At 38.5% G+C, this 22,492-nt stretch overlaps 8 protein-coding genes across 8 annotated transcripts; 4 read left to right on the forward strand and 4 right to left on the reverse strand.

Annotated features, from left to right (window-relative positions):
- Positions 1 to 67: 67 nt before the first annotated feature.
- LOC18029187 (pentatricopeptide repeat-containing protein At4g14850) lies at positions 68 to 2,321 on the reverse strand. Its single transcript, XM_006414570.2, has 2 exons — positions 613 to 2,321; positions 68 to 533 (listed from the first exon to the last, which is right to left on the reverse strand). Exons 1-2 carry the CDS (start codon positions 2,187 to 2,189, stop codon positions 68 to 70), a joined length of 2,043 nt encoding a protein of 680 aa, XP_006414633.1. The 5' UTR covers positions 2,190 to 2,321.
- Positions 2,322 to 3,385: 1,064 nt separating this feature from the next.
- Positions 3,386 to 5,653, forward strand: LOC18029188 (pentatricopeptide repeat-containing protein At4g14820). The gene is made up of 2 exons (XM_006414571.2): positions 3,386 to 3,951; positions 4,031 to 5,653. Exons 1-2 carry the CDS (start codon positions 3,386 to 3,388, stop codon positions 5,637 to 5,639), a joined length of 2,175 nt encoding a protein of 724 aa, XP_006414634.1. The 3' UTR covers positions 5,640 to 5,653.
- On the reverse strand, positions 5,639 to 6,103 carry LOC18029189. The gene has a single exon (XM_006414572.2). The coding sequence runs from the start codon at positions 6,044 to 6,046 to the stop codon at positions 5,726 to 5,728; it is 321 nt and encodes a 106-aa protein (XP_006414635.1). The 5' UTR covers positions 6,047 to 6,103; the 3' UTR covers positions 5,639 to 5,725.
- Positions 6,104 to 6,528: 425 nt separating this feature from the next.
- Positions 6,529 to 13,523, reverse strand: LOC18029191 (non-specific lipid-transfer protein-like protein At2g13820). Its single transcript, XM_024150146.1, has 5 exons — positions 13,150 to 13,523; positions 13,021 to 13,065; positions 12,902 to 12,944; positions 12,023 to 12,029; positions 6,529 to 6,609 (listed from the first exon to the last, which is right to left on the reverse strand). Exons 1-5 carry the CDS (start codon positions 13,451 to 13,453, stop codon positions 6,529 to 6,531), a joined length of 480 nt encoding a protein of 159 aa, XP_024005914.1. The 5' UTR covers positions 13,454 to 13,523.
- Positions 9,591 to 11,641, forward strand: LOC18029190 (F-box protein DOR). The gene is given in 2 exon segments (XM_024150145.1): positions 9,591 to 10,008; positions 10,010 to 11,641. Coding segments are annotated over 2 exon segments (744 nt in total). The 5' UTR covers positions 9,591 to 9,654; the 3' UTR covers positions 10,400 to 11,641.
- Positions 13,524 to 15,140: 1,617 nt separating the features above from the next.
- Positions 15,141 to 15,971, forward strand: LOC18029192 (non-specific lipid transfer protein-like 1). The gene is made up of 3 exons (XM_006414575.1): positions 15,141 to 15,522; positions 15,599 to 15,655; positions 15,742 to 15,971. The coding sequence occupies exons 1-3, from the start codon at positions 15,141 to 15,143 to the stop codon at positions 15,969 to 15,971; spliced, it is 669 nt and encodes a 222-aa protein (XP_006414638.1).
- Positions 15,972 to 16,086: 115 nt separating this feature from the next.
- LOC18029193 (proteasome subunit beta type-2-A) lies at positions 16,087 to 18,089 on the reverse strand. The gene is made up of 3 exons (XM_006414576.2): positions 17,800 to 18,089; positions 17,585 to 17,708; positions 16,087 to 16,551 (listed from the first exon to the last, which is right to left on the reverse strand). Exons 1-3 carry the CDS (start codon positions 17,955 to 17,957, stop codon positions 16,219 to 16,221), a joined length of 615 nt encoding a protein of 204 aa, XP_006414639.1. The 5' UTR covers positions 17,958 to 18,089; the 3' UTR covers positions 16,087 to 16,218.
- Positions 18,090 to 18,279: 190 nt separating this feature from the next.
- Positions 18,280 to 22,480, forward strand: LOC18029194 (DExH-box ATP-dependent RNA helicase DExH16, mitochondrial). The gene is made up of 16 exons (XM_006414577.2): positions 18,280 to 18,603; positions 18,862 to 19,024; positions 19,212 to 19,333; positions 19,454 to 19,644; positions 19,731 to 19,871; positions 20,011 to 20,133; positions 20,342 to 20,419; positions 20,527 to 20,695; positions 20,898 to 21,010; positions 21,105 to 21,185; positions 21,268 to 21,333; positions 21,422 to 21,486; positions 21,572 to 21,617; positions 21,710 to 21,826; positions 21,915 to 22,006; positions 22,100 to 22,480. Exons 1-16 carry the CDS (start codon positions 18,540 to 18,542, stop codon positions 22,176 to 22,178), a joined length of 1,710 nt encoding a protein of 569 aa, XP_006414640.2. The 5' UTR covers positions 18,280 to 18,539; the 3' UTR covers positions 22,179 to 22,480.
- Positions 22,481 to 22,492: the final 12 nt, after the last annotated feature.

The raw sequence follows: 22,492 nt of genomic DNA on the forward strand, positions 1-22,492 counted from the left end.
TCCATAACGTAGCTGGATCCAACTTTTTATCAAAAAAAAAAATTATATTTTTAAATGTTAAACTAAATTACCAATAATCTTTACAAGAACAGAACCCATCCAAGAACCGATGAAACCGGTTATTGTCTCTCACAATGATCTCTCTCTTCACACTCCCAGAGACAAACTTGAAAAAGCTGTGACAATCTTCACAGATCCTAAGGTTCTTAGTGATCCTAATGGGAACACCGAGTGGTAAAGCCACCAAGCCAAACGCTAAAGCCAGTTTCTCGCTGTGGTGCGCGACTTCCGCTGCTTTCTCCTCTTCCTCCACATCGTAAAGCGAGAGTTTCAGGTCCGGCTTGTACCCTGCAGCCTCCATTTCATTCTTTAGCTTGCTCAACGTTCTCTGAATCTCTTTGCTCATCTTATGGGATCTGTCCTTAGCTTGAAAGGTGTGGACTTGGTTCTTCACCGTGATCCAACTGTACCCTGTTCCTTTCTTGATCCCTACGCCTTTCATCTCCTCTCTCACGGTGTTTGCTTCTACCCACCTATCGTTTATCAGCTAGATTCATTAGCATTCAAAGAGAGAATAAAAAAAACCAAACTTTCGACCTAATGTTAACTTACCTCCCAGCTGCTACAAGTGTATTAGAGAGAAGAACGTGGTTTCCTGAGTCTTTAGGGTCAAGTTTAAAAAGGTTCTCAGCTGCTATTATTCCCAAGTCTGGCTTACTATGCATCCTACAAGCATTCTGCAAAGCACCCCAAACCGAGATTGTTGGTTTAATCGGCATTTTCTTTATGAACTCATAAGCTCTTTCCACCATCCCGGCTCGACCTAGCATGTCCACGACGCAGGAATAATGCTCAGCACCTGGCTCAACTCCATAGCTACTCTTCATCGAATCAAATATCTTCATACCGTTTTCCACATTCCCTGCTCTACTACAAGCAGAGAGCAACGACACAAACGTCATGTAATTTGGAGTCAGAGGTGCCATTTCTTCAAATAACGCTAATGCCATATCAACCTGGCCCTGATGAGCATATCCTCCGATGAGTGAATTTAACGTTACTAAATTCTTTTCAGGCATCTCATCGAACGCTTGTTCTGAATCTTCTATGCATCCGCATTTTCCATACATGTCAACGAGTGCACTTCCAACAAAGAGACTCCTTTCAATGCAAGCCTTCACGGCGTGAGCATGTACCGATCTTCCCAGCTCAAGACCTGCCATACCAGCACACGCACTCAGAGTGCTCGAGATCATAAACTCAGAGGTCTCGACAATGTCCTTCCTTGATCGTAGATACAACAGAGACGCCTTCTCATCCTCGTGATTCTGCACAAACGCAGCCACCAACGAACACCAAGAAACAACATTTCTCTCACCCATTTCACCGAATACAAACTCACTGCAGCGAACCTTCTTACACTTTCCGTAGAAATCGATCAAACCATTGCACACAGACACATCTCTATCGAACCCAGAACGGAACACGAGCCCGTGCAACTGCTCTCCAAGACTCAACAACAACTTGTCCGAACACGCGTTGAGGAAAGCACAGAAAGTTATCGAATTTGGGTGTCCACCAATCTTTCTAAACTCTATAAAGGCTTCAATAGCTTCCTTTGGCCTTCCATCAATCACAGAGTTAGACATGTAAGCATTCCAAGTTTCAAGGTTCCTCTTAGGCATTTCATCGAACACCTTCCGAGCATCGTCCCTGAGCCTAGTTTTACAGTACATATCAAAAGCGCTACACCCAACGAACACATCCATTACCCGTCCACACTTCACAGCAAGTGCATGAATCTGCTTCCCAGTAACGGGCAATCGCAACAGAGCAGCGGATTTGAAAACGCAAGGGAAAGTGAAGTCATTTGGGAAAACACCTTCTCGTCGCATTTCGAGGAATTCGAACAATGCGGAGTAGTAATGACCGTTTTGAACAAGCCCGGAGACGAGCGAGGTCCAAGAAACGACGTTTCGAGAAGGTTCCAGATGGAGAACGAGCCGGGCCGATTCGGGTTGGTCGAGTTTTGAGTACATGTTGACGAGGTAGTTTGTGAGAAACAGAGGAGGTGGTGAATCGAGTGTTTTGACGATTCTGGCGTGGACGACGCGGCCAGAACGCAAGGAACTCGTGGAGATTGCATTCTTGAGGAGTAACCCAAGCGCATCCGCGGTGTGGAGGCTCATAATAACTTACTCCGGCGATCAGTAAGATCATAGCTCACGCCGGTGAATAACATTGAATGGCATAATGGTAATTTGATATTCCCTGCGAGAACGGTATAATGGTCAATTCATCCCGAGCTTTAGGGGCTAAAGGGGAGGATCATTGATCAGTTGTACTCTTGTAAGTGAGCTTAGATCTCTGCTAAATTCAACTCTGGATGTCCTTAAAGTTTGTACCTTTATACAAATATTCATCATCGTTGAGAGGGAAAGATGAAGACTCTTATTTATAATGCAGCTTCCCCTTCTCAATTATCCAAGTTTGTCGATGTGGGACAAATCAAAGTACACGGCAACACATGAAACTAAGAGCATGAGCATTAGAGACCCTTAACAAAAATTGAATGGGTTGCATAATAATATTTTGGGTTATAATATTAGAAAGGGAGTCTAAAAAAAAAGGGTCGACCCATAGCTAAGGGTTTTAAGGGCCGACCCATACACAATCTCATAGGCGACGTGTCGCAATTTTATTGGCCGGACGAAAAAATTATCTGTGTTTGCGAAAAGAAAAAAAAATTTGGCCAGTTCACATTTTCTGAGAAAAAAAAAAAAGAAACCTCTCTCTCATGGCGATTTCGAAGGCGATAATCGGGGATTTCTTGTCGGAGCAAATCGATGGCGATTTCAGGTGTTTTCCAGCGGATTGAATCCTCAGAAGGATAAGGTTAGTCATTTTTGAGAGATTTGTTTTATTTTATGCGGATTTGTTCTGTTTTCTTCGAAATTAGGGTTTTGAATCGGAAAAAAAAATTGGGGGTTCTTTATCTTTCACAAACTTCTTAAATCTCACTCTTCTCTTTTAAATATCTGTATTTTGAATTTTAATAATTTCATATACTGTTCTATAATCTTGTTTAATATGTAATGAATGTTTAAATTAAAGATTAAGTTAATAAATTTTTTTACAAAAAAATATTAATTTTTTATTACTAAACAATTCTTACCCAATCCACTAATGCAACACTTGATGCTAAAAGTTGCTTAATTATTCTTAAAGCAAAAAAAAATTATTATATTAATGTTAAGCAACTTTTTTACAATCCCTCTAATAGGATTTAAACGATATCCAATAATGAAGCCCAGTATAGGCCCAATAACCCAGTTCTTGATCATATCAGATGCATTCTCCGATTTTTCATGTGTAGCTGACTCCGATGCCCATTCCGCCGCCGATACCCTCAACCGCCGCCTCCGCCGCCGCAAATGCTGCTCTAGACAGACTTTCACTCTGCAAAACACTTAGCCACGTCAAGCAACTCCATGCGCATATCCTGCGTACAGTTTCCGACCATCGCCTCAGCTCTTTTCTCTTCAACCTCTCCTCTTCTTCCTCTATCAGTTTCAGTTACGCTCTCTCCCTCTTCTCATCTATCCCATCTCCGCCGGAATCCATCGTGTTCAATCCCCTTCTCCGGAATCTCTCTCGTTCCGGCGAATTCAGAGCGACGATCCTGTTTTACCAGAGGATTAGACATGCCGGTGGTCGTCTCGATCAATTCAGTTTCCCTCCGATTCTTAAAGCAGCCTCTAAAGTCTCGGCCTTGTTAGAGGGTTTGGAGCTTCACGGCGTTGCGTTGAAGATGGCGACACTCTCTGACCCGTTTGTACAGACTGGTCTCATGGACATGTACGGTTCTTGCGGAAGAATCGTCGAGGCGCGCAACATGTTCGACGAAATGTCGCAGAGAGATGTTGTTACGTGGAATACTATGATTGAGAGGTTAGGATCATATAATGCAAATGTTGTTTAGTGTTTCTTATCTCTTAACTAAAGTTGTTAACTTTAAGCTTGTTTGCAGGTATTGCCGATGCGGGCTTGTAGATGAAGCTTTCAAGCTTTTTGAGGAGATGCAGAGTTCTAATGTGATTCCAGATGAGATGATTCTCTGTAACATTGTATCCGCGTGTGGTCGTGTTGGAAACACGAGCTATAACAGAGCGATTTACGGTTTCTTGAAAGAGAATGATGTTAGGATGGACAATCATTTGCTGACTGCTCTTGTGAATATGTATGCTGGAGTAGGCTGTATGGATATGGCAATGGAGTTTTATATGAAGATGCCAGTGAGGAACTTGTTCGTTTCGACTGCTATGGTTTCAGGGTTTTCGAAAGCTGGGAGGCTCGACGAAGCCAGGGATGTATTTGATCAAATGAGAAAGAAAGATTTGGTGTGTTGGACTACGATGATCTCAACTTATGCTGAAAGTGATCATCCTGAAGAAGCTTTAAGAATTTTCGAGGAAATGCGTCTCTCTGGAGTAAAACCTGATGAGATTACCATGTGTAGTGTTATATCAGCTTGTGCGAATCTCGGAGCTTTAGAGAAAGCGAAATGGGTTCACGAGTACACACATGTTAATGGGTTTGAATCGTCATTGACAGTAAATAATGCTCTCATTAACATGTATGCGAAGTGTGGACGTTTGGATGCAGCGAGAGATGTGTTTGAGAAGATGCCAACGAAGGATGTAGTGTCGTGGAGCTCTATGATCAATGCGTTTTCTATGCATGGAGAAGCCGATGATGCACTTACCTCGTTTGCTCGAATGAAGCAGGAAACTGTCGAGCCCAATGCTGTTACTTTTGTAGGAGTGCTCTACGGTTGTAGCCACTCAGGATTAGTTGAAGAAGGCAAGAAGATCTTTGCATCAATGACTGATGAATACAACATTACTCCAAAACTCGAGCATTATGGATGCATGGTTGATCTGTTTGGCCGTGCTAATCGCTTACGAGAAGCTCTTGAAGTTATAGAATCAATGCCAATGGCGCCTAATGTTGTCATCTGGGGATCTCTGATGTCAGCTTGCAGAGTCCACGGCGAGATTGAGTTAGGTGAATATGCAGCTAAACACATCCTCGAGCTGGAACCTGATCATGACGGGGCTCTTGTGCTAATGTCCAATATCTACGCGAGAGAACAGAGATGGGACGGTGTAAGGAACATAAGACGTGTAATGGAGGAAAAGAATGTGTTCAAGGAGAAAGGTCTTAGCCGGATTGACTTAAACGGGGTTTCTCACGAGTTTCTCATCGGTGACAAGAGGCATAAGCAATCAGATGAGATTTATGCGAAGCTAGACGAGGTTGTAAGTAGACTAAAGCCGGCCGGTTACGTTCCAGACTCTGGTAGTGTATTGGTGGATGTAGAGGAGGAAGAAAAGAAGGATTTGGTTCTTTGGCATAGCGAAAAGCTCGCGCTTTGCCTCGGTTTGATGAGTATGGACAAAGAAGAGAAAGGCTCGAGCGTTGTTATTAGGATAGTGAAGAATCTGAGGGTTTGTGAGGATTGTCACACGTTCTTGAAGCTGGTCTCTAAAGTGTATGAACGGGAGATCATAGTGAGAGATCGAACTAGGTTTCACAGATATATAAACGGCTTGTGTTCTTGTAGAGATTACTGGTGACTCAAAGTGCTGATTTTATATTTTCATTATATTATACATTGACACTAAGAGAAAACACTAAGAGAAAAAGGATGAGTATACAACGATTACGTGGTGTTAGATCTTCCAAACTTCTTGGACTTAGCCGGAGATAAGTCACCGGACCTCCTCCTTAGCATCTGTCTCATGCCGTCAGCTACGAGTTCTGCCGGGTTAGCTTTAAACTTGCCGCAAAACGACACGTGGGCGTTCACAGCTTCCTCCACCGTCGTAGCCTTCAGACTACGGCTGAATTCGTCACTCACCGCCTCGGAGCAAAGCCCACAAAGCCATTTTCCGGCGAAGTTTGTTCTGACTTTAGCAATGTAATGTTGTGTGCAATCTTCCTTTAAGCCGCAACACTCGCACGTTACCGATTCGATCTCCATTATTTAACCAATCTATGGCTTCAAAATATATAACTTGTGTATATAAAAAAACAAAGGATAAAATGTTCTAAAATGATAGATTGAAGATGGAATGCGTGGATAGGAGAATATTAGACACCAAAGCCAATCGTTAGTTATATAAACATTATAATATACATGAACTTGCATGGTGGGGTTTCTTTGTTGGCTCTAGACTTGGAACAACAATTAATATTATAGTCTAGAGAAGTTGAGAAGTAGAGAGCAAATGTATTATTACACATTGGAATTATCTTGAAGTTGAGAAGTAGAGCAAATGCATTACATTATTACACATAATTCCTCGATTTCAAGGTGGACCAAAAAACATTAGATGTGTTAATCCACGTAGAATGACAATAATTAGTGCAAGACATCAATGTTTGTGTAAATTGATAAAGATTTGAAAATACATAAGATTAGGAAGAGCAAGTCCTAGTTGCAATAATAACTGGCTCCATGTTCTAAGAGACATGGAATTGTGATTTGTGGAAATGGAGACAAAGGTGGTCGGACTTAGGGGTCCACTCTTCAATTATTTGACACTCATACCAATTAAAAGTTAAAACTCATGAACAAAGACAACTAATTCTTTACCAAGTCGATCTTGGTTTAGCAGCCAAGTTTTAGGATCCACCAAAATAGTTGTATTGTCCTATAGCCTTTTAGTTCACAAGCTTTTATATTATAGTCATGTAACAGAGTTTGCAGAATCGCTATTTTTTTAATCATCATTTTGCAATATGTTTATCATGTCCTATATTATTTTGGCACAAATTTTGTCGGCGTGAGTTTAAAATGGGAATTTTGTGGGTGTTAGTTAGTTTCCGTTGCCATTTTTGCCTTGACTTTCTCTAGACATTTGTTTGACTCTTGCCATTAACTGTCTTCCAGATTTCAGCCATATATAAATTGTTTGTCTACAGTTTCTACATCATGCGTTTCTATTTATAGCATTGTAGTTATCACCACTATAAGTTCTTTTTATCATATTAAAAATTAAATTAGGATCCACGTAATAATACACATGATTTTAATTTAATATTAAATTAAAATTATTTATCAATGTTTATTCCGATAGCAATGTAGTAATATGAACCAAAAACTTATACACGTCAGAAAATCTGTTTATGAGTTTTCTAATGGTTTTTAAACGTGACATAGTTTTTGACAAACTAGACGCAAGTAAATAATTTCGTGTGTTAACATGTGTTGTGGGCTTTTAAAAACGTAAAAATATTGCCTTTTTAGGAGTATTCCAGAACTTCTAGGAATAAATGTGGGTTATATGGTCCAGATTTTGATTAGGGACCAAGCAGCTGGCTGTATTCAGTCCGGTGAATTCATGGACTTAAGCAGGAGTTCAAAAAGTAATTTTTCATACAATTCTGCATGTTTAAATTAGTACACGGTGGAGTTAGCCAAAAATTTTACAGGGATTAATTTTAATTTACAATGTCTTCGGAGCAAATTCTACAGGAGTCATTAAACTAAATTTTCAATATTTCACTTATTTTTTTTAAAAAAGTATAAATGTATATAATATTTTTAGAAATACACAGGGGTCAAATGACCCCTCTCTCTATACCCTATCTCTGCCACTGAGTACATCGGACTAAATACTAATCCGGACATGTAGCATGACCATAATATCTAGTGTTATAAACCTAAGTAGAAGGATGGCATTACCCATATAATTGTTCGAATGTAGATTCCAGCCTTAAAATCTCTAGAATTAGCATAACATTGTGAAAGACGCTCCCTCCTCCCCCCGAATTCAAACCTCCCTCAAAACGAAAATTATATTTGTGTAGAAAATATGGGTATGAGATTTAGGTCTAGACAGTTTGCCACCCGGTAACAGATGATTATGTTAACCCATAACATTACTCAGAAGACATTTCAAATTCGAAACAGATAGTGTGATGAGCTGTTAGATCTTATGACATTTTAATCTGAGTTCACTAAGAGTTTATGGTGTCTATTGAACTTGGAAGAAATCCATTCTATAGCATATTTTAATGTCTTTTTATCGAATTGATCAGATCAGCTGATACAATATATAAATAAATAAAAATATGATGTTATCAATTTTACAAGTTTTGCTTCATAATTCATTCTGAATATTAAAAAAATAATTTAGCCTATAGATGACCAAATTTGTAAACTTTTTAATTTACTTAAAAATTTAGAATGTTAAAAAGAAAAGTATACTGATTACGAAGAACTACTAGTTCGTGCATTGCTCCTTACATGCCCTTATTTTAGGTTACATGAGCTTACTCTAAGCCCATTATTTCATAAATTTGTTTTAACTCACTCTTCTCATCGATATAAAGGGAAAATTGCCAAAAAAGTATCTCAACTATTTAATATTTTAAAAAAATCCACACAAACTTTAAACATTATCAGAAATTTACTTAAACTATTTTTTAGATTAACAAAAATATGTAATTTTTTTAAAGTTTTATTTTTTTTTTCCTCTGATTTCACGGGTGTTAACGAATATAACAAATCAATAAACATTTTTAATTTTTATAAGAAAAATGCTAAAAAATACATAAATATTTAATTTTTTCAGAAACCAAAAGAAACTTTTTGTGTTGTCAAAAATCCATACAGACTATTTTCCGATCTATAAAAATACCCAAACTTTTTAAGTTCCATTTTTTCTCCTCAAGTTTCACGGCCGTTATGTTAGTTTTTCGTAACACATACTAACTGCCGTAGGATTGATACTATTGTTACCTTTAGAAAATCCCAAAAATCGATTTTGGAAAGAAAACCTAAACCCTAATTTTTCTCTCTCTTTTAAAAATTGAATAAAATTGGTTAAAAAATATGGTTAGTAGTCTAAATCGAGTTGGAAACAGTATATATTGTGATATATAAGACTAATAAGAGCAATTCGAGGAGATAATGTATGTGTTCCAAACATGATTTATTGCTCTACTTACCACATTTTCAACCAATTTTACTCAATGTTTGAAAGAGTGAGAGAAAAAAATTAAAGTTTAATTAGGTTTTTTCTTCCCCAAATTGATTTAGAAATTTTATAAGGGTAACAATAGTATTAATCTAACAGCAATCTGCATGTATTATGGAAAACTAATCTAGTTTCTTGATTCCATTATATATGTTAATGATCGTGAAATCTGAGGAGGGAAATTAGAATTTTAAAAAATTTGTGAATTTTTATAGATTGAAAATAGTCTGTGTGAATTTCTGACAACGCAAAAGGTTTGTGTGGATTTATGGAAAAATTAAATAGTTGAGATATTTTTTTAGAATTTTTTTATACAAAAAATTAGCATTGTTTATTGATTTTATTATGATTGTTAACGGCCGTAAAATTAGATGGGAAAATGAAATTTTAAAAAATTTAAATATTTTTATAGATAGAAAAAATAGTTTATATAGGTTTTTGGGAATGTTAAAAGTTTGTATTAGTTTCATTCAAAAATTAAATAGTTAAAGATATTTTGTTTTTGGCATTTTTCCCTAAAACTTTACTCTTCCGTTTGGTTAGCCACTTGAAATGGTGGAAGTCGCAGTGGTTGGTTCGTCTCTCTAGGGTTTAAACCTCCGCCATGAAGAGTAACGTCTCCGGCGATCGTCTAACAATTACGCGACGCAACACGCGATCAAGGAAATCAGAGGAGGATGGAGGAGAAAGCTCGTCATCCTCAATGCCGATCCCAATCGATCTCGTTTTCGAGATATTCTCGAGGTTGCCGTTGAAGTCTATAGCGACATGTCGTTGCGTGTCGAAGCTCTGGTCCTCCATACTCCGCCGTCCAGATTTCACAGAATTGTTCCTGACCAGGTCTTCTGCTCGGCCGCAAATCTTATTCGCCGGGAGGAGAGACGGTGAGCTCTTCTTCTCCTCATCATCGGAGCCTAAAGTTCCGGTATCGAACTCGTCTCCTTTAGTTCCCTATCATTGCGCGTTTCACCTTTGATAGTTCCTCTGAAATTCGAGGTCATGTCCATGGTTTAGTCTGTGTTGAAAATATTCGGATCTTAGAGGGGAAAAAGGAAATAGTGGTGGTGTTATGTAACCCTAGCACGGGACAATCTTTAACCTTACCCAACTTGAAGACAAGGATAATTGGGGTAAGGAGCTTGTTTGGGTATGATCCGATTGATAAACAATACAAGGTATTGTCAATGACACGACCAAGGGTTGAAGACGATGTGGAGTGTGAGGATCATCAGGTTCTAACACTAGGAGGAACTGGAAACCTGTCATGGAGAACAATCAAGTGTTGCATACCACATTATTATTTGATGTGGTCATCGACCCAGCAAACCATCACAAAGAGACCCCAATGACCTTAGACAAACCAGACGGCCCATCCGAAGCCGAGAGATATCTTATAGAAGCTGAACCGGAGAAAACAATGGAGCATAAAGGCGAGCCCAACAGAAGCAGGGATGAAAACTTGGAGTTTCACCAACAAAATGCCATCAATGAAGGATATGATCGAGCCAAAACACTTTTGGGTCGACCCATAAATGAAGATTCTCAAGAATCAACTCAAACTCTTTGCCAAAGCATGTTCAAGCCACCCAAGAAGACCCATGCGCCTTATTCAGCACTGATGAAGTCCGAGATCAAGTGGTCCAGCTCGACCAACACTTGTATTACATTTCTATCTCACCCAGTGAACGCCTCGAAGTGGAATCAGTCCAATTGGAGCTCAGAAGAAGGAGTTATTCAGTTTACAAATCAGGTGATGTCTAACTTCCACGATTTGGACATACGTGCCGTAATTGAAGGTTTCCGATTGAACCAGAATGATTTAAGCTGTAAACCGACTTGTTCCCGATTCTTGACTCATCATAGAATCAGAGACAATTGAAATCAAACCAATACCGGTTCTGGTTGGGAAGTTATTCATTTTACAAGTTGGAAGATCCGTTTCAGACCCAACTGCGCAGCTAGGCTGAAGATCGTGCTCTACAGCCCAACTCATCCATGTTCTCAGCCCAAAATTACTTGGAGAATATTATTTGGTCTTTCTTTGATCCAACAAGCTCAAGATCCGAAGAATTGCCCGTTGGATCCTCAAGTTACACTCAATTTCCCAAAACGGGTTGACTTGGTTCTATTTATGGCAGGTCCGAGCTCTGACTGGTTTAGTTCGCTATCTACAAAGGTTTGGCGCCCAGGAGAGACTCTAAGGCAACTAAGGAAGCTTAGAAACACCTTCCCATGCACCAGCACCCACAGGATCAGGCGGATCCTTCTGCAACTTCACTTGCCATATATAGATGCATTAACACTTTGAGGAATATCTCACCAACAGCTCTTTTCTCTTGAATGCTACAACTTGGACGTGTTTTATGAAGAAACTAATGTGCCAGAGAAGCTCACCTATCCCCTCAAACCGTCCAGATCAAAGGCTACATCACTTCCTCTACTTTGGCCGATTCTCGCCATAATAGCTCCAACGGCTATATTCTCTTATTGCTAAGATTTCTTTTCTTATTTTTAGAGTTTAGAACATTGTAAGAGCTCTATATAAAGCTCATTATATCATTTGTACAAATCACCATTCAATCTTAAAGTAATAAAGCATTTTCGTTTTTCTTCAAAAAGAGCTCTTTGCAAGAGTTATTTCTTTTGAATATTGTGTGTGATTCACATTGTTTATTAGAATTCTTGGATTAAACTATTTGTGTGATTCAAGTAGTTTGTTCGATCACTTGATAGAGAGTCTATCATCAACAGATTGAGTGAGTCAATCATCTTATCATCGCACCATCTCTACCATCTATTCCACCTTCCGCCAACAAAGCTTGTTGTCCTTGACAACCTTGTGAATTATAAGACTTGGTGTGATTCCAATCTTATATCATTATTACCTACATAAAGACATATGCATCAATGGTGTTTTGTATTATCCATCAATTGATAGATCTACAAAGAGTTATTCAATAGTTTGCTTTGACATTAGGTCTGAGAAGTATAGCTTAGTCAAGGAACCTTTTGTACATGCAGTGTCCCTTGGAACTATGGTAGACTACAATGGTAAATTAGGTTTAATTCTCTCCAAAAATAATAATGGGCGTGTCCGGTCGGGTGTTCATATAAGCAATAGAAGTATTTTGTTGTGGGTTCTAGAAAACCCCAAGAAACAGGAGTGGTCTGAGCATATCTACGTGTTGCCGGCTGTGTGGAAGAATATAGTTGGAGAAGCCTGGTTAAGTTTTGCTGGAGTGACTCGGTCTAATGAGATTGTTTTATCGTCGGGCCATGGTCTCTACCTTTTCTACCCTAGTCTCGAGAGGAACACTGTTGTAAGTGTTGATATCCAAGGAATTGATGTGTGTCACACCTATCTAGGCCATGTAGAGGATGTGAAGCTCTATGCAAGTACTTCATAACTTGAGAGACTTTGTTTTGTTTTAGGTTGTCATCTATTTCATCATCACACATATCTTATTTGGATGACTATTTTCTGTTATCTGTGTGAGCAATGGTTTTATTAAGTTATGTTTAATTTGTGTACTCTCTTCTTTTTAGAAGCAAGCAACTGATTTAGTGTAATGTTTATTGCATAAAGCAAATAGATACAACACACTCTTTGCAGCTACAAACCAATATCACCCAAAAAGCAGGATTTTAATAAAGCACAAAATATATCATACAACACCTAAATACACTTGAATTCAATAGCTTTATGGATCTTCATAGAGGCTCAAAAGCTTTATGGATTTCTTAAAATAAAATAAAAAGAAAATTCTACCATAGAGGCCAACGATAGACAAGAACTCCCCCCCGAACACAGCTTACAACTTTCATCGTACTGTGCTCTCCAAAGATCAGACGATGACCGGTCTCCTGGAACTGTTTTCGATCCATTTCCATGTTCTGTTCATAGACTTAGTTAGGTTTCCATACCACAACCCTTTAATCTCTTTACTCCAAATAATTTAGTCACCTTTACCTGAAGTGTTTGATGATCCTGCAGGAGAATTAACCGAAGAACCACCTGCAAAATAACAAACTCGTAATGCGTGAAAGACAAGAGACAGCTAATGGAAAAGTGATCCCACAAAAACAGAGTCTTTTTTACCATTGCAGCGACTAACAGGAGGAGTTTGTACATTACAAGCTTTAGGCAAAGCAAGAGCTTGTGTTTCGTTAACATTGATCACAAGCTGAGAACCTCCACCACTGAGAACCTCACACAAACACTCAGGAGAAGACCTGACAACAGTAGCCAACTGGTTGCAGCATTGTTGAGAAGGAGAAGAAGAGTTTCCGGTGACGTAGACCAGACATGGAGCCATACTGAATATGACGTCTGTGCAGCTCGACTGAGCAGAAATTGTCGACACCACTGCAAGCAGCAACAGTAAACACATTTCAGGTTTCATGTTTTTCTTTGCGTTGTTCCAAAATCTCTCAAGAGTTTGTTTTTTTAATTGGTTGTTTGAGTTTAAATGGTATTTTGTGTTGGAGTGCTTTTTTGCAACTAAGATAAATACGTTACTCATGCCGTAGAAAATGACGACAATAAGGATGTGGCTCAATATGGATGATCAACTTTTGCAACACCTTTTTGGTGAAGTTGCGTTCTGAATATGCATGTGTTCCTTACATGATATAATAATTATAAAGAATAATTAATAATCGAGGTATAACTCCTATCTAGGATCAGGCAAATTCTCAAAATCCATAGAAAACTTGATATTTTTGCCATTTAAAGTGTTTACAATGACAGCAACAAGAAATTCTAAGATTTTCATAGATAGTGAAAATTGATCTTGATTTCATAACAATTTTTTTACCTACTCAAACAAATCACAAGTCCACAGACTCTTAGTTTTCATGATTTTCAAGATAAGTAACAAATATAAACATGTCTATACCAATTCTGTTAAAAAAAAAGGCTTGAGTCACAAAGTATTTTATTTTTGATTAATTCTCGAAATCTCAAGAAAATTAGATACTTTGTTATTTAAATCGTTTACAATGACAAAAAAAAAAACAGAGATAGTAAAGATAGATCTTGGCTTTATGAAAAAATTTCTACACACTCAAATAAATCACAAGGCCACACACACTCTTAAGTAAAAGAAAATGTCGTTGAAAAAAAAAAAAGTAAAAGAAAATGTAAATTTCAAAAGTCAACTAAACTAAAAAAAAGTCGAAAACATTTTTCAGCAAAAAGATTCAACTCCCATGGAAGTTGCAAATAAAGGTATACAAGGATCACAAGAATGGGTCGCAGTAACCACAACAGAGGGGTTCTATGGAACAGAGAGTAATGATGCTCAATTAGTTAAAAGTTCTGCTTGGGAGCCGCCACCTCAAGGTTGGTTAAAATGTAATTTTGATAGTACCCATGTGAACGATGATTTATATACAGCCAGTGGGATGGATTTTGCGGGATCATAAAGGAACTCACGTCATTTCAGGATTAGCTAAGTTACCACAAGCACAGAATTCACTTCAGGCAGAAGCACTTGGGTTTCTACATGTTGTACAAACTATTTGGAGTCAAGGATGGCGAAAAGTCTGGTTTGAAGGGAATAACAAGACTTTAACTCGGATCATTAACACAACTGGAGAAAGCACAGAAATTGGAAATATCTTAACAGATATAAGATGGTGGATTGCAAAGCGTAACAGGGAAAAGAATCAGATTGCAGACCTTTTAGCAAAAAAAGCTGGGGAGCAACATGTATTATCTATTATTTATAGTAGTCCACCTGTTTGGATTCGAAACTTATTGTATGCTCCTTTTACAATCTGATTAATATAATAGATGTTACAAAAAAAAAAAAGTCGAAAACATAAATTATGGGCTTTAATATTTTATCCAAAAAGCCCAAACTAAACTGTCTTCCCACGTGTACGCATCCTCATTGGCTATCACTGCCAACTCAGCGTCTCGTTCCGTTAAAATCAAGCTCTAAGGGCAAATTCGTAAATACAGGGAATTATCAAGACCTCCTGAAAGTTCTTTTATTTCCCGCCACCATCGTTACGCTGAGTCTCAGTCGTCACTTTCTCTGTAACTGAAAAATCACGAAGGAGAGATCTCTGAAAAGCAAAAAAATGGCCGCCAAAATCACCACCGTCGTGTTCATCCTCATACTTTCGATCACCTTCTCTTCCTCCTCCGCCGTGGACGCGACTACGCAGGCACCATCTTCTTCACCGGTTCTGACCTGTACGGAGGAGCTGGTTATGTTCTCTCCGTGCCTTCCTTTCGTCTCCGCTCCGCCGAACAACATGTCAGAGACGCCGAATCAACTCTGCTGCTCGGTTTTCTCATCTTCTGTTCATTCCAGCGCCGGAAACTGCCTCTGTTATCTTCTCCGGCAGCCGATGATCCTCGGATTCCCGTTGGATAGATCTAGATTGCTTTCTCTTTCCCAGATGTGTATCGATCGGAGCTCCAACGACGAATATTTCGAGTCTCGCTGTTCGCCATCAGGTTTAATTTCGATTCCTCTAAATCCAATTTGAATCGATTGATCGAATCTTAGGGATTTTGATTCTGTGTGGTGCAGAGTCGCCTGAGCTTCCGCCGCTTCAGAGTATCCAGTTCAAATCTCCGTTTGTTCCTGGTAAGATTTTGAGAAACGAATTCGATTTTCGTGGATTCGGTAATGTTTCGTTGAACTGAGACGAGCTTAATTTGATAAATCTGCAGGTGATCGAGTTTCTGCTTCTCCTCAATCCTCCGTCGGATTAGCACCGGAAACCGTCGGGAATTCACCAATCTCCGATCAATTCTCACCAGAAGAAACAGCTTCCTTGTCATCACCACCATCACCACTTCCACAATCCATCTCCAACGACTCTCAAAACACCAGAAACTTCTTGTTTCTATTGACCATCATCATGACTTTAGCCACGTCTATCTTCCTCACTCGCATCTGAAACAATCTGTGTGTTTAGGTTTACTTCTTCTTTTTCCTTTTTCAATCTGAATTTTCAGTGTACAGTGATTCAAGCAAGAATGATATACAGTAGAATAAGAAAGATGTTTTAGCTCTAAGGGCAAGAATGAAACTGTTTCTTTTTCATTTCAAAGTTCCAAACACAGAGTCATATCATCATAATCATGATCTGAGAACTTAATATTCCAAGAAAGCTTTTAAAATTCATAACATTAACGAAGACTCAATCAGACAGCAGCAGTAGTGACGTCTTGTACAGACTGACGCGTAGCGTGGACACGAGCTCCGTTTTTGTCGACGATCTTGATGATAAAGTTTGGTGGTGCAATGACCAGCCTCGACCTGATCTCAAGTATGCATTTGTCGACCAATTCAATGGCTTCTTCCACAGTCATGTCGCTGCGGTAGTGTCTGTCCATTGTGGAGAGAGAGAAGTATGAGCCGTAGCCAAATGCTCCCTTATCAACCTTGTGAAGAGTTGCAATGTAGTCAATGTAGTATAGTGATGCGCCTGCTTCTTTGTCGTAGCCAGCCATCAGGATGTTCACAGAATACGGATTCTGCAATCAAACAGAACAAATCACCAATTGAGAGATCTCATGTTGGTTAAGCGCAATATTAAGATCTACTGTTTGAAACTAATAGAGTTTCTATCATTGGCATTTTCAGTGTCAATTAGCAGTATTAAGCAAAGGCCACATAGGTCTCACAGCATATAATAATACCCCTCAATAAATTCTAAATTTTGGAAGAATCTAAATCAGCCAAAGATCACAAATCAGCTACGCATGAGTATACAGCTTCCTACGTTTTCAAGGAGGCCCACAAACTTCCTAGTCTTTGCACATTCTTATTCAAAGCCATTACAATAACTTATCAAGCTTGAACATAGGAGACTATCAGTTTTGATTAGAGTATCAACTTTCCGCCAAAATAGGTGTCACGATTCTAAACTTTGTTACTTCAACGAACCCGAAGAGTGTCTTCTATGACATATTAACATCCAAGCACAGAACAGGAAAGTTCCTTGAATTTACAAAACCGCAACAAAGTTTTGAATCAAAGCAAAGTTTTTGGAGTAGTCTCATTCCTTTGTTCAAATTCTTTGATCATCTCATTAATGAAAACATAGGTGTTTCTTCCAGCTGCATCCATATAATTTATGCGGTAATGAAATCACAATTGGAGAACTTAATTCTCTAATAACTTAAAAACTCATGTTCTGAATCTCAGAACTTCTTGAATCAACAATAATCTTTAAAACCACATGTTAGAGGAGGAACTGAAACCCGAGAGAACCCAAGGGCTTCAACATATCAACAAGCATAAATCATCAAAACAGAGGAAATTTTCAATCCAATAACTCATTAGCACACAATCTCAATTAAATTGTATCAAAACGAGTAAAACAAACCAAGAATAAGCACATTATCTATCACCTCCTCCAACACACTAAAAATTTCTCCAGCAACCAATTTATCTGCTGATATTCCAAAATCACACTATCTCATAAAAGCATCTTAATGCAAAGAAACTATAAACCCTAATTTCCCAAGCTCAAATCGCAAATTCAATTCAGTGAAAAGAGCTCACCTTTCTCAAAGCAGTGGCGAGCTCTCCACGAGTGAAGTTCGCTGCAGCAGATGTGGTCAAAGGGATCCCGTTTCGGAATTGATACAGTGACACATTCTTCTGAACATACTCCGTAAACTGAACCCTATAAATCCCCAAAACAACGAATCAAATCAATCAGCTGATTCAGAGAGAGAGAGGGAGAGAGAGAGAGAGAGAGGCGGAGGAGGTTTTACCGGTCACCAGGCTCGCCGCTTGCGGCGACGAGCTTGTGTGAGTCAAGGACCATGATCTTGTCTTCGTTGTTCTTGTGGACAAGGATACTGTGAACTGCCGATGTATCCGCCGCAACGATGGCGAATCCATTCCCGACGAGACCGAATACGCACTCCATCTTCAGATCTGTTCGTCGCAGGCTTAAGGTTCGATCTTTTCCCGATTTTCGATTCCGACTTATGCTTATAGATCAAAGCGACTTGAGGAACAAGATGGGTTGATCGGGTAATTCTAGAAGACAGTGAGGGGTATTTTCGAAATATTAATTGGGGTCCATAAATGGGTGCGATAGTGTTAAAAATTCAATTTTCTAAAGTATGAGGGTGTAAAAAAGATAATAGCAAAAGATTAGAGGTTTATTATGTAAATTAACATTGATTCTGCAAGCAACCTCTCGTTTTCTTCTCTCTCCCGCTTCTTGCTTAGTCGCCGACCTCTGAGAAGAATCAGGTCTAACAATGGTCGTCTGCGATTCTTCCTTCAGTTTCTAAATATAAAACAATTATTCGATTAATTTCACTCTTTATCGATGAACAATTTTAATTTCTGTAAGCTTCCTTTCGAATCAAAGCACTTAATCCTGAAATGGAAATGAGAGGTTTCGTGATTATACTCGAGTTTTATTGACCTTGATGAATTAAGGGATTTCTTCCTGTAAAGAAACTGTTCTGTATTTCTATCAATCCCAACATTAAAAAAAATGGCGTATTCTGTTCTACGGCTTCGAAAGGTTTCAGCTTTCGGGATTTCTCGTCTTCTTCAAGGTTCGAGCTTCGAAACCCTCTCTCTGTTTTCTGTTTCTCGTATGGTTCTGAGAAATTGCTGGAAACGATCAAAGTTTACTTCATAGACATAGTCGACTCCAGTTTATAAATTATTTCGACCTTCTGAAATTCAAATTTTAGCAATATCTGACCCTTTTTCTGTTTTAGTTCAGTAGTCTCTTCACTCATTTCTTGTGTAGTTTTTAGAAGAAGATTGGGTTGCTTATGGTTGTATCTTATGATGGCTTCGTGTTTCAGCTGATAAGGGAAGTTTGTGGCGGTTTCACTTGGAACCTGAGTTTGGTGAGGTTTTGAGATTAGGTTTCTTGACTAGGAGCTACAGAAAGAGCTCAGGATCCCCAAAGTACGACTTCACTGGCACGGAAACCAAAACTTCAAAGTTCGATTTCACTGATCTCACGTAAGACCAAACCTTCATTGTTTGACAAATTTTTGGATTTTATGTTAGCTCCCCAATAGCAACGAATCGCGGTTCTCTTTTTGCAGTTCCTTTTTTTAGATCTTTAACCATTCTTATGATCTCTTGTTGTGAAGATATTTGTTAAGGGGAATTGATTTATATTCATGTCATAAACTTGGATTTTTAGCTGTCCTCATACATGGTATCCAATCGCTCGAAAGAAGAAGCGTAAAGTCGTTCTACATGTCGGCCCGACAAACAGTGGGAAAACATATAATGCCCTTAAGCAACTTGAGCAGAGCTCTTCAGGTATGCCTTAGAAGGTGACTACTAAACTTCTTGTTTATATATATATATATATATATATATATATATTTTTTGGAAGCCAGTTCCTGAAATTTTAAAGATTTGCATATATTTTACTTGAAGGCGTATATTGTGGTCCGTTAAGATTGTTGGCATGGGAGGTAGCTAAACGTTTGAACAAATCAAATGTTCCATGCGATTTGATCACGGGACAAGAGAAAGAGTTAGTGGAAGGTGCAAACCACAAAGCTGTGACAGTTGAAATGGCTGATGTTACGTCTGTCTACGATTGTGCCATCATTGACGAAATTCAGGCTAGTCTTGCTTACATTTGGCTGAAGATACTGACCATAACTTTTGTTTTCTTCTAATTTTACCTCCTTTCTTTCCCTAATCTCAGATGGTGGGGTGTAAACAAAGGGGGTTTGCATTTACTCGTGCTCTACTTGGAATTGCGGCTAATGAGCTACATTTATGTGGCGATCCAGCTGTCGTGCCCCTTGTTGAAGATATACTGAAAGTAACTGGAGATGATCTCCAGGTATCATGTTTATTCGAGCTAGAGAGTAGAGATCCTTTTTCTTCTCTAACCCTTTCTTATCTATACTGGAAATTCTATGATGTTCTTAGACACTCTTGACATAACCATAACCTCTTGATCCTTTTTATTTTGTATTTAGGTTCTTAAATATGAGAGGCTTTCGCCATTAGTCCCTTTGACGGTTCCGGTTCGCTCAGTTTCCGATATTAAAACTGGGGATTGTCTTGTAACCTTTTCACGGCGAGATATATATAAGCTTAAGGTTAGCAGTTTTTTAATCTTGTACTCTCTTCCTGTATCTAGCATAATCTAGCTTGAGTTTGCTGCCAGAAAGAAATAGAACATTTTGGCAACATTTTAAAATGCATACATGGCTCTAGGCCTCACGAGCTATTGAATGGTGTATGTTGCCTTAGTATATATTTGTTATCTGCTCTTACTGTGTCTTCATTTCTTGTACCTTGTCGTAGAAAAAAATTGAAAAGGCAGGGAAGCATCTTTGCTCTGTGGTTTATGGTTCATTGCCTCCAGAGACTCGCACAGCACAGGTTTGATTTCCTTACTGTTCTTTCTCTAGACTTAACTGGATGCTCTATGATTATCTCTTTTGTTCATATTTGTTCTCTCCAATTTTAATGCTTTCAAAGGAATGCAGGCAACAAGGTTTAACGACGACACCAATGCCTTTGATGTGCTTGTTGCCAGTGATGCAATAGGCATGGGTCTTAATCTGAATATCTCAAGGATTATCTTCTCGACCCTTGAAAAATTTGATGGTGTCGAGACCAGAGACCTAACAGTATCTGAGATTAAACAAATTGCAGGTATAATTCAACAAATATGATCTTGGTTTAGGATCTTGATTTAGAATTTGTCTAGGATCTTGGTTTGGGTTTAGGAGAGTTTAGGGTGCTCTAGGATATCTTTGGTTCTTTGCTTTTGTTAGTTCTCTGTTTGTGTTCTGTAAATGATTCAGAGACTAAATAAATGGAGAATCGTTTTAATTTTCTCATGATCCTGTTGTAGGGAGAGCTGGCAGATTCCGGTCAAAATTCCCTGTTGGCGAAGTAACTTGTTTGTACAAAGAGGATCTTCCGTTGCTCCATTCTTCTCTTAACTCTCCTTCACCTCTTATTGAAGTAAATTTTATCATATAGCCTTAAAGATTTAGTTCTCAGCATCTTTTACTTTCTTGTGCTTGTCTAACTTTGCACCAAAACTTTTATCATCCAGCGTGCTGGACTGTTTCCAACATACGACCTCCTGTCTATGTATTCACAAGCACACCCTAAACTCGGCTTGTACGAGATCTTGGTAAGAAACAGTTTTTTCCTTCGTTGTTATTGGTCTTTGATGAGTGGATGGATCTGAAATCATGGCTCATTAACTTTGGCAGGAACATTTCGTTGAAAACGCTAAGTTATCTTCAAACTACTTTATCTCCAATGTTGAAGACATGATGGTAAATATACACAGTGAGGATCTACTTTTGTTCACACATCAGAAAAGAGAGTTTGTTATCTAAAAACGTGTTGGTCTTGAATTTTCAGAAAGTTGCGGCTATTGTTGATGAATTACCCCTCAAATTGCAGGAGAAGTACCTTTTCGTGGTTAGGTAATAGCAAAAAGTAACATATTTAGTCTTTTCTTGTTTCTTGCATTCAATAAGATTGGACTGATCAAAACGTGATTTCTTGCAGTCCAGTTGATATAAATGATGAAATATCAAGCATGGGATTTGCACAGGTAAAAAAAACTACAAGTTCTTATGTTTTTTTTCTTTTTTCTTTTGAGAGATAAATAATTGTTCACTTTCACTTTTCTTCTTGATACACCAGTTTGCTCAAAAATTCTCAAAGGGACGCATTGTGGAGCTCCGAGAGATATTTGGAGCCGACATAGTTAAGGTTCCCAAAACACCAACAGAACTCAAGGAACTTGAATCGCTTCACAAGGTAACATCTTTCTTTACCCATGGTTCATGGTCCAGTTCGGATTTTGTTAGTCTTAGGGTCTGATTATGTGCATGACAACGGAACACAGGTTCTGGATTTGTACGTATGGTTAAGCTTAAGGCTAGAGGATTCTTTTCCGGACCGTGAAGTAGCAGCTTCGCAAAAGTCAATCTGCAATTCGTAAGTTAGCTAAGACTTGAGAAAAAGGGCAGTTTTTTCATCTGCTTTGCTTCACGTTTCTGATGCAAGAAAAAATTGGATTTTTTCATACAGATTGATTGAGAAGTTCTTAGAGGGAAATCAATTGATTTCTTCTACCCGATTCTTGAAAAATCGGAGGAGGCGACTATGATTCTTGAGATTACATTTCCAGTTTAATTGCACAAGATTTCTTGTTCTGCTCGTTGGTTTGGTCACTGAGGAATAAGAACAAGACGAGTGATTGATTGTGCCACAACTCACAAGATCTTACCACAACTTGATGGTCAAAGAAGCATTCCAAAGTTGTCATGTATTTTAATAGTATCATTAACAGTAGAGAAGCATTTAATTTTAAGGTTTTCTTTTAATCATTTCTTTGAGGCATGACATGCTTTGAGATGTAATAAAAGCACTATTGTCTATCATACACACCACAAGGTTGAAATCATACCACAAAACTTTGTT

Source organism: Eutrema salsugineum, unplaced genomic scaffold, assembly GCF_000478725.1.
Source record: "Eutrema salsugineum unplaced genomic scaffold, Eutsalg1_0 scaffold_1, whole genome shotgun sequence".
Taxonomy (NCBI): domain Eukaryota; kingdom Viridiplantae; phylum Streptophyta; class Magnoliopsida; order Brassicales; family Brassicaceae; genus Eutrema; species Eutrema salsugineum.